General features: G+C 62.2%; 1 protein-coding gene across 5 annotated transcripts in view; it reads right to left on the bottom strand.

Moving 5' to 3' along the window:
- CACNA1H (calcium voltage-gated channel subunit alpha1 H) overlaps positions 1 to 16,786 on the bottom strand; it is a 63,685-nt gene that overhangs the window by 24,727 nt on the left and 22,172 nt on the right. For all 5 annotated transcript variants that reach the window (XM_036826869.1, XM_036826867.1, XM_036826868.1 and 2 more), the window contains exons 2-4: positions 1,887 to 1,998; positions 1,648 to 1,781; positions 1,060 to 1,157 (exon numbers count right to left, since the gene is read on the bottom strand). In XM_036826869.1, the coding sequence (XP_036682764.1) occupies positions 1,060 to 1,157; positions 1,648 to 1,781; positions 1,887 to 1,998 (344 nt within the window). The remainder of the gene's footprint in view (positions 1 to 1,059; positions 1,158 to 1,647; positions 1,782 to 1,886; positions 1,999 to 16,786) is intronic.

Genomic DNA, 16,786 nt, shown 5'->3' with positions numbered 1-16,786 from the left:
ATGGTGCTGGGCACAGAGCCAAGAACCACGTATGACACCTCACCTCAACCCACAGCCATCCTTGAGGAGTACCACATTCACAGTCGGGTAAACCAAGGCTCAGAGAGGTACAGTACTTGCCCAGGATCACATAGCATCTGAGCCCTGTCTGATCCCTGAGGGTATAGCCAGGTGGCACGCAGAAGGAAGGCCCAGGGATCTCACAGCATAAACCTCACCCATCTGCCCTTTGGTGGAGCTGACAGCCCCAGGGGGAGGGAGTGACCCACCCTGGGGGTGTGTGACTTCTTGGAGGGGCCGCAGGACACACCCTGACCACCTGGACTTCGGTGCTGAGGCCACCAGGACCCAGGTCAGGCAGCCAGAAAGGCTGTGCGCACCTACACGGCACACACAGACCCACATGCACATGTGTGTATACAAACTTTACAGTCACATGGGCACCACCCACACACAACCCCAGGAAAATTAACGGCTGAAGTCGGTCACATCCCTGAAGACTTTGAAGACACAGAAACTCCCAAACAGCCCCATGTGGGCAGATGACCTGGGTCCGGACAGACCACATTCCAAACGAGCAGCCACATGACCCCCTGGAAGCTTCTCCACCCTTCCCTGAGCACCAGACCCTTTGGCAGAACTCAGACCTGAGAATCAGGGTGGGCCAGACAAGAGAGCAACCAAGTCTTGCACAGCTCCCGGGCACGACCCCAAATGTTGTGCAGATGAGGAGTCTGAGGTTCAGAATGGCCCCTGTCACCCAGCAGCACCGTGGGGAGTCGGGACCCCACACAGCCTGCCTGCCCATCACACCCCAACTCGGTCCAGTGTTGCTCTGTCCTCCCCAGAAAAGGAGTGGCACATCCTCAGGTTCCTATGGCGAGTGGCAGGAGGCCAGCCTCTCCTACCCTGGCACTGGGGTCTGGGCTGGGGCCAGAGCATCCAGACGCCATACAGGCAGTGTGGCCTCCTGGTCTTGTGCCCCAGTGGGTCCTCAAAAGCTCTCATCAGGGCTAGCAGGACACACCTGTCCCAGGCCCGGGTGTGGGGGTTACTTACTGGGCACACGGTTGATGGCACGAAGGGGCCGCAGCACGCGCACGGTCCGGATGGCCGAGAGGCTCACGTTGTGTCCGTCCAGAGAGTACTCCATCATGCTAGGAGCGGGGCAGAGAGAACGGGGGCTCAGGCGGCTGACAGGTGCTCTGGGGACAGAGCCAGGCCAGCGGGCACACGGCTCTCTCCAGGGCACCCTGCCAGCTGAGGCCAGGAGGCCAGGGCAGGTGAGCACATGCCAGAGGCCTGATCCTCACACCATGCACCCAGCCTGGCTGGGCTCCAGGGCAGGGGAAGCATAACCTTAGGTTACCACTGGGGGCTCCTCACCACTCACAGGCCACTCCATGCACCCTGTGTCTGTCCTGCTGTCCCTGGTGCTGGCACAGGGAGCCCTGGACAAGTGTCCTGCCCCCGGTACCCCAGACCCAGCTACCCCCCAGACCCAGCACCGCCTGAGTACACCTCCCCATCCTTCTTCCTTGGGGGCCCAGGGGCTGCCGTGGGGTCTGAGGGGGGCAGGGCTCCCAGCCAGGCCTGGCCAGGTACGGGGGCCACTCTGGGCTGGTCTGCGGTGGGGCGGGGCCATACCCCGCCATAACGATGAAGAAGTCCAGCCTGTTCCACGTGTCGCCCAGGTAGCACTTCTGCCCAAACAGCCCGAGGGCGATCATCTTGATGACCATCTCCACCGCGAAGAAGGCGAAGATGAAATCGTCAAACGCCTGCAGGAGAGGGGCCTGAGAGCTGGGCCTGCGCCCCTCACACCCAGTCCAGGTCACCTGTGGCCAGTCCCGCCCCGCCGGCCCCGCCCCACCGGCCCCGCCCACCTCCAGGATGCTGCAGCGCTCCGAGCGGCACTCGACGTCCTCGCAGGGCCGGAACATGCCCAGGGTCACGCAGTTGAGCATAATGACCAGCATGCTGACGTGCTCGAACCACGTGGGGCAGGTGCTGAGTTAAGGGTCCATGTGGCAGGTGGGGGAGCCCCAGAACACGCCCCCAGCACCCCCTACAGCTGCCACAGGGTCAGTCCCTCAAAATCCGCTCCCCCGTGGCCAGGCCATCAGCTGGGCAGTGAGGGACAGACCCCCAACACCGGCCTCTGGACACTGCTGCCAACCCCTCGTGTACAGCAGGACCCTGGATGGAGGCGAGAGGTCAGCCACTGCCCCTCTGCCAGGCTCCCACAACTCTGATGCCCTAAACTGAGGTCAGCCTCTTGAATTAGCAGTCTCACCAGCACTGCCCAGCTGGGACCCCAAGTACCGTAGACACCTCATGAGGGCAGCCCTGAAGACCCCTCCCCGTGGCCCTGCATGAAACCTTCTGTGACCCCAGCAGATGGAGAATGCCCTGACCACAGCAATGGGCGATGAGGGATGTGGACTTGAGCCCAGCTCAGTGCCTGGGCCTGGAGGACCCGCAGCTCTACTGTGTGCCCAAATGAAGGGGGCCGGAACATGGACGGACAGGTGAGTGAGGACACTCCCCCCAACCCCAAGTTAGTCCTGGGAGTGGAAGCCGCCTGCCAGTGAAGGGTCCTGTCCAGGAGAGTCTTCCCTTTGGCAGGAAGGCATCCAGCCAGGACCTTAGGGCACCGGGCCAGCAGCCAGTGCTGTATCCCGTTGTGCTGTGTGAACCTGGCCACCCTGTGGGGTCGCTGGCCCTCAGGATGAAAAGTCACCCAGGATCCCAGAACGCTCAGCCATTCTGGGAGTGGCCACCAGGTGGCACCGTGGCTCTACAGAGGCCATGGCATTACTCTGGCTGTGACCCCCTCAGTGGCTGTCTCCAGGCAGGGGTGCACCCCCATGTTCACGTCGGTTGGCCCATCAGATCGGGGAGCCCTGTGGTGGGCCAGCGTGTCATGTATGAGGAAGGGGCCAACACCCCAGGCAGGTGACCCAGGGGCTGCCCGATGGGGGATAGGCTGCGTGTGGGGGGTTCCCCGGCTGGGGGACTGGGGCTTCACCCAAACCCCTGGGTGCAGGTAAGTGCCCGTCAGATGGGAGGGCCCCAGGGGCATTCCCTGTACCCCACACACCACCCCCATGTCAAGAACCCCCTCCCACCGGGACCCACCCCCACCCCCCAGGGCGGGCTTTCTGTGGGGCTGCCTGCCTGTCCTGCCCTGGGCTGGAGAGAGCGAGGGCGCGAGCAGGAGGCCCCCAGAGGCCTTCCCCGGGCTGGTGCGGGGTGGACGGGGGACTTTCCTTTAAAGAGAGAAGTCGGCACTTGGAAAACACCGCGTGTCAGTAGACAGCCTGAGAAACCTGGTGTTGAGACCCTGCACCTACCCACTTGGGGCCCACCCTGTCCTGCAGTCCCCACCCTGCCCTGCAGCCCCCGGCCCACCCAGCGCTGAGGGGACTGAGGCAGGATGACAGGGACAGGGCATCCACCCTCAGATTCCTCGGCTGCAGCACATACTGGCTGTGTGACCTTGAGCCCTGATGCCCCTCCGTTTCCCCTGTGTTCCTCCAGCTGGGTAGGGGGATGCGAATCTCATGGATCAACGAGGCGACCAAAGCAGCAGGGCCCTGCTCCCCCAGTCCCAGGGCCATGAGTGCCCACTCCATGCTCCACCACATGTGGGCACTGGGCCAGGGGTCCATGCGGCCCCACCTGTGAGGGGCTCTGATGCCAAGGGCACCTGACAAACTGGCAGAGGCTGTGCTGTGACTGAAGTCAGGGAAGGACAAGGCCTGGGGAGGTTCAGGGCCTGCATGCTTACTCAGGTGTACAGGCCCCAGGATCAGGGCAGGAGGAAGGCCAGGCCATGTGTGTCCTTCGTTCGCGGGGCCCGGCAGCCTGCCCCGCCCAGACCCCTCTCCCCCTGCCTCCCTGCAGGGGCAGGGCCAACAGTTGCCGCTATGAAGCCCCTGGCCCTTGGCACACTGCACAGTGTGGCACTGGGCCACCAATATAATTACCCGTTCCCACCGAGAGCACCATAATTACACTTAATGGGTTCAGCAGTAACAAGTGCCTTTGCTGTGATTTGGCTGCAGAAAAACAGAAATCAGCGTCCTGCTAAGACAGCGCTGAGGGCCCAACCCCCCAGGCCTGTGACAGGCGGGCCAGGGATGCGCTCAATGGAAGCTGGCCGAGAGGGGCTGGCAGGGTGGCTCGGCGCACAGTCAGGGCCTGTGGGTGCTGCAAGGTCCCCGTGGGTGGGGTGGGGGGAGGAGAGAGCTGCAGCTGAAAGCTGCACCAAACACCCATAGTGCACCTATTGTGTACCAGCCCACGGGACAGCCACAGTCCAGCACCCCCTGCACAGACTGGGAGCTCCGGTGGCTCGCCCGAGGGGACCGGGCGTGGGTCCCAGGCTGTGTCATGGGACGCTGAGGCCACACACGGAAGCCAGTCCTAGGGCACCGCAGCTCTCCCGGTGTCCTGACCCGCCGGCTGCAGCCCCTGGGAGCTGTGTATGGCTCCTCTGTCCTTCACTGCTGCAAACAGCACCTCTGGAGTAGGGGCTGCAAGGGTGTCATTGTGTGTCTCCCAGGAGTGGGGGTGGGTTCTCAACACTAAAGCTGTGGATGACATTCCTGAAGGACAAGCACCCCCAGTCCCACCAGCGAGGACGCTGCCACACAGCAGGGAGCAGGCAGCTCTGGGTCTGGGCGTGCGATGGTCAGATGCTTCCCAGACCTGGCTGGACCCTTGGTCTTGCAGGCACGTGGCCCCCCACCCACCCCTGCAGGGAGGCAGCACAGAGCAGCCTGGGCCCTCAGTTTGCCCATCCAGGCAGTGGGGGTGTGGGGACTGTCTGTTCCTGGGTCCTGGGACCCTCCTTCCTTGCCCCACTTCTCCGAGTTCTCCCCTGACCCCGAGCGCTTCGGCCGGGCCAGCTCCCACCTCCCACATGGCGAACATCTTGCTCCAGGAGCAGCAGGGTTTCCAGCCCAGCCCAGCCCAGCCCAGCCCAGCCCAGCCTGCCTCTGAGCCCTCAGCTCTTCCCTTCTTCCACCAGCATCATGCCCCTCATCTCAGACTGATGTCACGAGCCTGCTGCCCGATTTCTCCCAGGTCCGTGACCATGCTCACTCTGAGATCACCCTAGACCCCGGAGCTGGCGTTGAGCAGAGCTAAGGACCTTGGTCCTCAACGGTGCAGTGCATGTCTGGAGCCCTGGGCTGGTCTGGGCCAGGACCCATGAGACGTTACTTGATCAGGGGCTAGGGGGGCCCAGTCTCCAGCAACAGCCACAAACTAGGCCCCCAGCAACTTGCAAAGATAGCCCAGCTTGAGGTCCTGGGCTGGGGTCCTACCTCGATACTTTCCCAAACCACTGACAAGCAAAAACCACCCACCAACCTTGGCTTTCTCCTGACCCGGCTGGCCCCAGGGCCCCACCTGCATCCCCTGCCCTGGAGGCAAGCCCTAGGGGCTCAGGACAACCTCCATGGCCACAGTGACCCCGTGCAGCAGGATGAGCACAGGCTCGTGTGTGAGGTGGGGACACTGTCCATGTGGCTGGGGTGACCAACCTGGTCAGCACGGCCCAGAAAGTCCTCTATCCATCCTCATGAGCACGCCCCCTTTGGGATAATTATTCTATGATACACCCCAGCCCCCCTCCCCCACCACCACAAACACCCTGGGAGGGACGAGCTCCTGGGGTCCTGCTCATCTTTCTGTGCAAAGTGCACACAGGAGAAGCACTTACAGCCACCCTGCCCAGGGAGGGGCTCCCCACGCACAGGGTCCCACTGGCCCTGCCCAGAGAGGGGATCCGCCAGCGGTGGGGGGAGGGCTCCATCAGCCCCACACGTCACAGCCGTTCCCTGGTCACGCCTTAGTGGGCAGCTGAGGACAGACGGTGCCAACCGGACTCTCATCACAAGGCCACTGACTTCCGGAGGCTTAATTACACAGATGGATTTTCTGGGTTTTAATTCAAAATCCTTTAGGTTTTGAACCAAATTCTACAAATTAGAGTCAATTTCCACTGCGGGTCCAAAGAAGCCAGGCTGACGTGTGGCTGGGAAGAGGCGGCCGCACCAGCCCGGCAGGGGGGCTGTGGTGCTGCCCGAGGCCTGGCCACACACAGAGGGGCTGGGGGCATGGGTCTCTCCACAGGACCCCATAGCCAGGAAGGCTCTGCCCAGGTCCAGAGGCTGAAAGAAGGGCAGAGAGCCCCCTGACCCATGTTCCTAGACCATTCTAGGCTTTGACCCATCAAGACCCAGGGATGTCCCCCGGCCTAACAGGCCCCTGGTGTCCAGCCTGGGCAGGGTGGGGCGTGGAGTGACTCTCCCTGGGGCAGCCTGTCCCACATTCAGGCTGGGGACTTGTGAGAAACTGGTCCCCAGAGAGGCGTGGAAATGAGCCCAGAGCCAGGGCTGGAGACCCGATCAGCGGTGGGAGCAGAGGTGTGGTCCGTCCAGGGACCCCTCAAATGCCGTACCCCCCCTCTGGGTCCCACACTCCACCCACAAAGCCCTCCCAGCGTTCGGCCGACCTGTCCCAGCATCAGCCTCCTTCCCGTCTCCTCCCTCCCTTCTTGTTTCTGCGGCCTCGGTGGGGCTCAGCAAGGACTGGCCCACCTTCCCACCCCAGCAGCAATGCCCGTGGGCCAGCCTCCCCCAGTCAGTGCAGAGCAGGTGCTGGCTCCATGGTCTCCCAGACCATGACAGCAACGCACCCCAAACAAATCCAATGCCAGGGCCCGAGGGCCAGGAGGCCAAGAGGGATGGTGGCCGCTGTCCGTGGTGCTGAAGTGACCACGTCCCAGCAAGCTCAGGGCTGCCCGGCAGCCCGGGGGCCTGCTCACCCAGAGCCTAAGTTTTGCTGCACACCACTCCAGAGTTTCTAGTTCCACTTTCTTTCTTATTCCCAGACTCCCAGATGGTTAAAAGCACACCAAGGGCGCTGGCCCACTTGGAAGACAGCTCGGAAGTGGGGCCACCCCAGAGGGCAGCAGGGCAGACATGGTCATCTCTGCACTATGATGCCACGAGGTGGGGAGCTGGCGTGCGGGGAGTGTGCGTGGAGGCCAGAAGGGGCTCGAGGCCAATCAGCACACGTCAGGGGCTGCCAGCACCCCACTGGCAGCCACACCACTGTCTCTCACCAATGACGGTGGCCTCCAGGGTCCTGGAACAGGGTGGGGGTCCCCGAGGCCTGTGTGGTTTAAGGTGGTGTGGCCCAAAGGGTGGTCCTGGACCCCCCAAACCAAATTCTCATTATTACGCAGCTGCCCACAGCCCACCCAGACCTGTTGGCTCAGGGTCTCTGGGGCCCACAGATGGGCCATCTCTCACTCCATGAGTCCGGGGATGAGAACCCGACCCCCAATTCTACCACCAGCCACCCCTTCACCCTTTCTTAGCCTGTTTCCCCACCTGTAAAACGGGGGTGACAACAGTTACTTCTCAGATGCTGAGATTCACCCAGACCCCCTTCTATAAAGTATCCCCCATCCCATCCCTCATCCTGATGAATGCCACCTCGGCCCCTCCCCCTGCTGGCCCCAGACACGTGGAGGGAGGGGACGTTATGTTTTCCCCATGCTATGGATGCTGAGAATGCAAGCAGGATCTGTGGGACGAAGGTCAGGATGCTGTCACCAGGAGACAGACAGCGGAGCTGGGTGTCCCTCACCAGGAGACACGGTTCCAGGCCCCAGAGCCACAAACCAAAGTGGAATACGATGGCTCGAGGGCCGCGGGGCAGGGGTCTCCAGATGTGGCTGAAGTCAGGCCCCCCACAGTCACAGTGGCCCCCACGCAGGGCTGTGTAGGGACGAGGCCCTGACCCCACAGGCCATGCTCCCCCCATGGCCATTGTGAGATCACGCAGAGAGGCAAAGCTCTCAGGATGAGAAGGCCTGAGCTGGCTGCTCCCCATAGCAATCTGCTGGGCCAGCTCAGCTCCCTTAGGCCCACCCAACCCGCGACAGTCCATGTGAGCGTCCACGTGCCCAGGCCAGTGATGCAGCGGAGGGATCCTGGCAGCAGGAAAATGGGAGCCCAGGGTAGGGTGGCCCAGAGCCCCCGACTCCGGACGTCTGGGTCAGCACCTGTGCCCTCCTCACCATGGCCACGGCCACCACCCAGGCAGGCCACGGGGGCTTGAGCTGGGACCACCGTGGCAACCCCCTCTCTCTCCCTGCTGTCTGCCCTATTCCCACAGCAGCCGCCCAAGCCCCATCCTCCCCCCACTGCCAGGGCCCAGGACACACATACGAAAGAGGTGGCTCTAGGTGATTTCGACCCCTAGCAGACAGGCAGGACCAAGCTGGACACGCCACATGGGAGGCCCTCGGGGCTGCTGTGTGGGGGTGGGGAGCCGAAGATGGCTGGGCTTTCAAACCCACCCCGACATCCAGCGTCGTGACCTCCTGTGTGGTGTGGATGAGCTGCCCCAACGGACAGGGAGATGTGAGGACCAGCTTGAAGGGTGGACACCAGGCTGGGCCTGGGGCTCCCGACCGGACCTACAACAGACCTGCCTGTAGACACACAGCCCGGGGGGGGGGACCCTGGTGGGCAAAACCCTCCCTGCCCTGGGGGAGGGGGCCCTGGGGCCACCCCTTCCCTGCTGCTCTGCGCCCGGGCCTGCGGCACCCTCAGCCGGCATGCCCACGTGGCCCCAGGCTTCATCTCTGGAAGCACTCAACCTTGCTCTTCCAATCTGCTGGAGGAAAAAAGCACGTTTATTCATGGGGGAGGAAGCACTGTCTTCCTGCGTCTTGCGGAAGAACCACCTGGACCACTGAGGAGGGGGCATGAGTGCGCCCCACGCCCTAAGGCCTTGGCTGAGGCAGAACGACAGCCCTGGGACCCCGATACCTCACGGGGCCAAGCCAGCTGCAACGGGCTCAGTGGGAGGCATGGGAGACCCCAGGACCGGTCCCCTCTCGGCACAGCACGGCCCCCAGAACTGACCCCTCTGTCCACACGTTCACCGAGAACCGGGCAATTCCCGGACCCACCGAGGCTGTGGGCCCAGATACCCTGAGGTCCACAGCCCAGGTGCAGGGGGCCCACCACACACCAGGCAGCAGCGTCTGCGATCCCAAGACCAACACGTCGCATGTCTCAATGTGAGGGAGGTGGCAGTGCTGTCCTATCAGCACAAACACGTCCTGCGACGGAGCAGGAAAAGCCCGCGGTGGGGAACAGGGGACCCCAGTTATGGAGAACGCGCAACACAGGAGGCTGCTTTGCAACGTGCATGCCAAGCTCTGCAAAGGTCCAGAAGACTAACTCCAGGGAGAACGTGGCCCGCTGTGGGCGAGGCAAGATGGGGCCGGGGCAGGGGAGAGGAAGGGGGACACTGTAGTCATGCGTTGTTGGTGCAATGACGAAGGTGAGGTGTCAGGAAGTCCAGGCGCTGTGGTCCGTGTGGGCTGTTGGCAGACCACAGCTTCCTGGCTTTGGGGCTGCCCACCCACCCAGAGCAGACACACTTAGCCCCATGCTCACCAGGGCAGCGGGAGTCCACGGGCCTCCTGCTCTGCCCCTCAGGCAGTGACCCACATCTCCCAAGGCTGCCACAGAAGGAGACTCACAACAGCCTCCCCTTGCCAGTATCTGAACAGGGAGCTGCGTTTTGTTTTTTTTTTTTATCCGATACACACACCACTAACGAGAGGGGATCCCCTAATCAGCCTCACACTGGCAGGAACCCCACTGAAGGACCGGTGGCACAGACCCCAGACCCACGACCGTGGCCCAGTGATGGCCTCCACCCAGGCTGTTCTGAGCACCCCCCAGAGGAGCAAGCAGGATGGTGACGGGCTGAGCTGGCCAGCAGGACCCTCTGTGGACCACCAGTCACATGGACCTCAGAAGGCTCCTGGCAGGACTTATGGCCACCGTCCAAGTGCAGCTCCCACTCTGGACACCCGGGAGGCTGGGAGATGAGGAGTCACCGTCTGGAAGTTCCTCAGACGGCTAAAACCCTAAGTCCCCACACAGTCCAAGTTCACACCCAAAAGACCTGAAAACCAGTGATTAACACACATACACACGCATTCACAGCAGTCAAAAGGTGGGGACAACCCCAAGGTCCAAGAGGCAAATGGACAGAGTGTGGTCCATCTGTGCACTGGAGCGTTACTCAGCCATGAAGAGGAGTGAAGTACCAACACCTGTGGCAACACAGATGAGCCTTAAAAATGTGGTGAGCGAGAGACCAGACACAAAGGCCATGTTTTGTATGATTCCATTTGTATGAAACACCCAGAACTAGCAAATACTGAGGCAGTGAATCAGTAGGTGCCAGGGGCTGGCAAAAGGTGGGCGGGGGTCCCTTTGAGGTGAGAAAATATTCCAGAATTAGGGAGACGTGGTGATCGGCCACATTGTGAATGTACTAAATGCCTGAACTGTTCACTTTATAATGGTTAATTTTATGATATGTGAACTTCATCTTGGGTGATGCTGTTTGAAACGTGCCTCCCATGGGCAGGCCCAAGGGCAGTGCAGCCTGTGGGAGTGGGAGGGGTGGGGCAGGGCGGGGCATCCAGTGATGGACGCATCCAGAGCTCAGGGTTGCCCAGGGTCAGCAGCTCGAGGGTGTGGATGAGACGGGGCTGGGGCTGCAGTTGACGCCCAACAGGCAGGGGCTGAGCCTGACCAAGCGAGAGCAGGGCTCCTTGACCATGGGGGGCCCTCTGCCGCCTTCAAAGGCAGGGCAGCAGCTGCACACGCGGTGCTGAGGCCATGCCGTTTGGCATCCACCCTGGCTGTCAGCATGGGTATCCCCAAGGCTGGGTCTGGCCCCTCATGCACCCCCAGGTCCCAGCAGGGCCCAGGGCTCCAGGCCTGCACTCCAGGGCCTCAGCAGATCCCCACCTCTGGGGGTCTCCACCCCTCCCTCTGCAAGTGATGCCCAAACCTCCAGGGACTCAGGCTGGACCCTCAGACAGGGATCTGCTCCCTGGTCTCAGGGCCCTGGCAGGTAACCTTCCCGTGTGGCAGCCTGGGGGCTTCCTGGGAGCCTGGGGCTGACCCCCCTCAGCATTGAGAGGGCAGAGGGTGTGGATGGAGGCCTGTGTATACCTGCCTTCCCCCGCCCCGGGGTGGGCTTTGGCCCATTTCCCCACTGCCAGCCTCCACGTGCAGCCAGAGGGTCTAGGCAGAGACAGACCCCTGAAACCTGAACACTTCTGCCCTGGCCTGGGGGTCTGGTCTCACTTGTAGCACCAGTGCAGCACCCCAGGGCACATGCACTTTCCCCAGAGGCTGGAGACGGTTCTTCCACAAGCACTCTTGACTAATTAATTAGTTAGCAAAGTAATTCATTAATTAAGGCTCCTACTGCAGTGATGGGGCCCTGCCAGGGGCAGGATGTTCTCCTGCAGATTTGGGGGTCTCCAGACGGTGGGACAGAACAAGCATCTGGGTCACCCGGCACACGTGTGTACACATGTGTACACATGTGCACATGTTCACGCACGCTGGACTGCAGACAGGGGAGACAGGCCAGCATGGCCAAGACCGGCAGGTTGAAACAAGGGGATCTGGGTGGCAAAGGGGCCTCAACACAGCTGTGCTGCGTCCACCAGGAGCCCCCCCACGTGGACACAGACATCTCTGCAGCTACACCCCTCAGCTGCAGCCTGGCGGGTGAGCCAGGCCAGCTGCCTTCATTCCCTGGGGGGTGCCCAGGCCACTACCTGCAGGGACATAGGAGCAGGGCCCCTGCCCCTGAGGGTGTGCTTATCCTCCTAACGTGGAGGGGTCCTGACTCCAGGGCCTGGGGGGGAGCAGGTGTCTGCCCCCAAGGGCTCAGGACAAAGCCGGCTGCCAGGGACTCAAGCCCACTGTGCCATCTAGGACCTGTCTCAAGGGTGAGGTGACAAACCCAACAGGGTGTGGGAGCGACTGGTGCCCGAGGGACTTCCAGAGCAGGGCCTGAGCATGGCCATCCCAAGGCCAGGAAAGAGCAAGGTGGGTCTCCCAAGGGGCCTCTGAGGTGGAGAAGGAGGGGGCCGCTCAGGACCATGGTGAAGGAAGTTTCCCTTTCCCTTGATGCCGTTGCCATGACGACAAGCTGCTAACAGGTGAGGGGGACCTGAGCCAGCTTAGGGCTGGCAGGGGCTCCCCCAGCCCAGGGACCCCCCTCAGTTCAGCTCCCAGTCTCCCCCACCTGCCCACAGGAAGCCACCACAGGGTTTTAATTGGGGGAGGGGGTGGGGTCCAGAGGATCCTGTTAGTGTCTGAGAAGGGGGGAGGGCAGAAAGGGGACCCAAGGGACCAGTGAGGAGCAGGGTGTGTGGCCTCATGGCAGTTGCAGGCAGGGTAATTTGAAGTTAGAAATAAAAGGGGCCCATCGGCCCCCTCCCTGCCCACAGCAGCTCTGCACATGGAAGGGCCCCAGTCTTCCATGGGCAGCTCCAAGTTGCCCCCTCATCCACACCTGTGGGGACAGATGACCGCCAGTCCCCACAGGCCACTCATGCCCCTCGGAACCACAGGTCTGCCTGCCTGTCCTAGAACTCCCTGGAAGCAGCTCACCCAGCATCGCAACAGCAGGATCTGTCCAGGCCACTGTGGGGCACAGTACCGCACTCTCCTCCTGCTCCATCCCGGGGGGCCAGGGGCCTGCCGTGGTCACGCGAGGCAGGGGTCTGGGTCAGGAGCAGACCGTGAGGACCAAAGCGGGCGAGGGTCCCACCTGTGGGCTTTCCTGGCCCCTGTGTCCAGGCAGCATCCGCTGGCCTCCCCCGACTGTCCCTCTGTTCTGACCCCTGCTGCAGGGATCCGGCCTCCCCCCACCCTGGTCCCCCCCACCATGGTCTGGGCCTGCGTGACTCACTAGTTCTGCTCAGCCGGGTGGGGAGCGAGGAGAGCCAGCCAAACATGGAGCTGTTTGTTCTCAGCTGAAGCTCGAGGTCACGCGGGGGGGACTCGGGGCTGGGCTGTCCCTGGGAGAGCAACCACCCCTGGGAAGCTGGGGGGCTGCAAGCCCACTCCCCACGGGAGCCCGCCACCCACCCCAGTGATGGGAGCTCACCGCCCCACGAGTGGCTGGCCAAGGCTGCTGGAACGTTCTTCCTCCTCCTGGACCCAAGTGTGTGTCCTGAGAGCTTCTCCCTGTGCCAGCAGCCCTAGAGGCTTCCGTAGCTGTGCCCAGAGGCTCCTCTGGAAGCCAGCTCTGACCCAGGTCTGCACGCAACCCCTCCCCCAGCCCCCTGGGCACTCGGGCCTGCAGGACGTGACCCAGGTCTCCAGCACCGGGACACTGGGTCTAAATTGCCACGTCATCCTGAGCAGCTTGGGCACAGAGCCCCCACCCCCACCCCCACCACCTGTGAGATTTCTGAGCTAATCTGGGCAAAGCACTGTTCTCACCCTGATGGTCCGCACCCATGTGCCACGGGAGGGGGAAGGAGGGCGACGTGACGGTGGGCAGCCCCTCGACTCCAGTCAGGTAGGGCCAGGGGGTGGGTGCAGCCCACAAAAGCCAGGCCCCAGCAAGAGTGAGCCTGTGCCCCTGGCACGCATGTGCTGGGTGTGTGCATGTCTGTGCTCTGCCTGTTCCTGTGAGCCATACACGGTCCAGGCGTGCATCCGAGCAGGACTGTGCATGTACACGCTCACACATCTGTACACCAAACGCATAATCACGCACACACACCATCACACATACACATGCTCTTGCGCACACACACACACACGTGCGCATCTTCCAGGTGGTAGTCCCGAAGGCCTAGCGGTCATATTTCTCAGGGAGGAAGATCCCCACCCCCAGGACTACAGGACACCTCGGAGCCCGAGCACATGCCCACAGCTCCCTAATTGCCCCCGATTCTAAAGACCATGCTAATTAGGAAGAGTGCTAACGTCTCTATTCAGCTCTTAATAAAGAGCTGGATTCAGGATTTTTTCAAGGCATAATTAAGTGGAAAAGTGCCCTGTCTCCACCTCCAATCACCATGCCGGCAAGAAGCCCCCGTGTAGGCCATGGAACCTTGTGAAGACCCCGTCAGCCACTTGGTGGCAGCATGCACAAGTGCCCTGGGGGCCCAGAGCCCCCGCCCCCCCCAGGAATGTTCCTGCCTGAAAGTGAAGCCAACCCCCAGCCCCGATTCTCTCCCTCATTTCCAGCTTTCCTGACAGAGCTCCAGGTCATGGCTCTGACGTGGTTCCTGCTGGGAGCAGCTGAAGGCTCGGGAACTGTCCCCCCCAGGCTGCCTTTGTCCTGGGATCGAAGGCTGGAAGGACCAGCCTTACCAGGTGAGGCCTCCTTCCAGCCACACCTCTGCCCATCTTGGTCCCTCTGTGGGGACCTCTGCACAGCCCATGGACCTTGGAAGGGAAAGGCGTGGGCGGGGGGCACAGGGCCAGGAGGGGCCAGGAGGGGCCCCTCGGGAAGATGACCGCCCGGCTGTAGGGACAGGCTTGTGGGGCCTGCTCTGGGCAGGAATTCTCCAGGCCAGAAATAACTGCCTCAGCACCACTGCACAGCTGCCCGCGGCCTGAATTAGCGACCCCGGGGGACTGCTCGCTCCTTCCATGGGAACGTGGTCTGGAGTGCCCTGCCCCCGCAGCCGGCAGGCCGTCCCCAGAGAGGGGGCCCAGGGTCTGCAGAAAGCTGGCTACAGGAGGCTCCTTCCCATGGGGGAACTGGGGTGAGTGCACCTGGGGCCCCCCCTGCTGGGCCCCCACAGCCCTCCTCATCCTGGCCTCCCCCTGCTCTGCCCCCCAAGCGCGGGACCCCCGGCAGCTGAGTCCCTCATGCTTCTGCACACTTGGACGGTGACGCCACAGTCTGACTCTTTGTGTTAAGACCCAGCTCACACCCAGGAAGCCTGGTGACCGTGGTGGGAACACACTCAAGTGTGGACATATATCTCTGCACACGCGGTACCTGGTCACCCCAACAGCAGGCACCCGGGCAGCTCTGCAGCAGGCACCAACCCCGTGCCCACACCCCACGCTGGCGGCTCTCTGCAAACCTGGCTTCCCCATGAGTGTTGCCCGGCAACCGGGCACTTACTAAGGAGGAGGAAGGCCAGGCCTGGCCTGCCAGGGGCCTGCCTGCTCTCCCACAGCACCTGGTACATGCCGGGTTCACCCAGGCTCCCTGCGCCGAGGGCTGGGTCAGCCAGGGCCTGTTCTGGGGTGGGGGTGGGGTATGGAACAGGAGAACGGCCCCTCAAGGCTGAGGTCAGGTACCCTGGAGTCCCTCCCGCCCCACCACAGATGGGACCAGACACCTTCGCCACCAGCCCCCAGGGCACCTTTCCAAACTTTCTGGTGGTCAAGATTCCCCCAGGATCTTGGGTAAAAATGGATAGAGCTGGGATGCCAGGTGTCCGGCCTCGGCCCTGCCTCTGTTATTAACAGCAGTGACATTTTAAAAAGAAGACCCAAACCCTAAGAAAGTCAATTTCAAAATGAAAGTAACTGGACCTGGGCTCATTGTCCCAGTACTGCTGTCTCCCCGCACTTCCCAAGGCCGCTGCCCCTCCAGGGCCACCGGGTGCCCCGCTGCTCCCCCTCCCCCCAGCACCTGACCCTGACATTTACACACTACCGCCACCACTGGCATCCTTGGAGATCCTGCCCAAAGTTCAGGGCCGGTGGTCCCCTGCTGTGCAGGGCTGGGGGGTGGGGGTTGGACAGAACAGAGCACAGTCCTGACCATGGGTCAGAGTCACGTTTACCTCAAGTGTGAGGGTCATGTTCTGGCCCAGGTCGCGGTCACCTTCCCCGCCTGGATACCCCCATGGGCCGTTCCCTCTCACTCGAGACCCCTCCTGGCCCCGGCCCCCAGCCCTCCCTGGAGTGAGCTGAATTGTGTCCCCTCCTAATTCATACACTACCCCCAGGACCTCAGAGTGTGATTGTATTTGTAGATGAACCTGTAAAGAAGTGATGAAGGTAAAATGAGATCATTAGGGTGGGTTTTAATGCCATCTGACTGTGCCTTATAAAAAGAGGAAATTGGGACACAGATACCTACAGAAGGAAGGCCACGTGAGGACAGAGGAGACTGCCCTTTACTAGCCTAGAGAGAGGCGCCTCGGGAGAAACCAGCCCTATCTTGGACGTCCAGCCTCCAGGACTGGGAGGAAATAAACATCTGTTGTTTGAGCTGCCCTATCTGTGGTGCTTTGTCACAGTCACCCCATGCAGACAAATACACCAAGTGCCACCACATACTTGGGAGACCCTTCGTGTCCCCTGGTTGGTCCTGCCTCAACCCCTGGCTGGGAGCTCCTGGGCGGGGGGGGGGGGGGCATGGCCATGATGCCCTGTCCCATGAGATCCATTAGTTGGGTGAAGAGACTTGGCGTAGTGGCTTGGGGGGGAGGGGGTTTCTGGTTGCCCAGATAGACAGCTGGACCTTAGGGACTCCCCTGCTGTGGGGGGCCCTCCCATGTCCCCTCCCAACACCGAAGTTTTCCCAGTGGATAAACCAAGGCTCAGGGCACGTCACCTACCAGGTCACAGAGAACCCAGGCCCAGTGGACACTCAACCCTGTGTCCCTCATCCCAAGCTCTTGTGTCTGGAATCATCCCCAGACACACAGACTTGGTCCCTGCTTCCCGCTGCCTATGACTGGGGGCCACCTGCCCCACTGAAAACCCCACCCTTGGCCTCCCAGAGCAGCTGGGCCAGCAGTCTCTGGTGTGGCCCCCACCCATCCCCTCCCCACCCTCAGTGCCAAGGCTGCCTTCCCCTCATCCCACAGGAAGTCCCAGCAGCTTGGCTCACACACACAGAGAGGGCTCCCTGTGCTGCCGGAGGCAGAGGT

The sequence above is a fragment of the Balaenoptera musculus genome, chromosome 15 (assembly GCF_009873245.2).
Source record: "Balaenoptera musculus isolate JJ_BM4_2016_0621 chromosome 15, mBalMus1.pri.v3, whole genome shotgun sequence".
In the NCBI taxonomy this organism is placed as follows: domain Eukaryota; kingdom Metazoa; phylum Chordata; class Mammalia; order Artiodactyla; family Balaenopteridae; genus Balaenoptera; species Balaenoptera musculus.
This window is presented reverse-complemented; position numbering and strand designations above follow the sequence as displayed.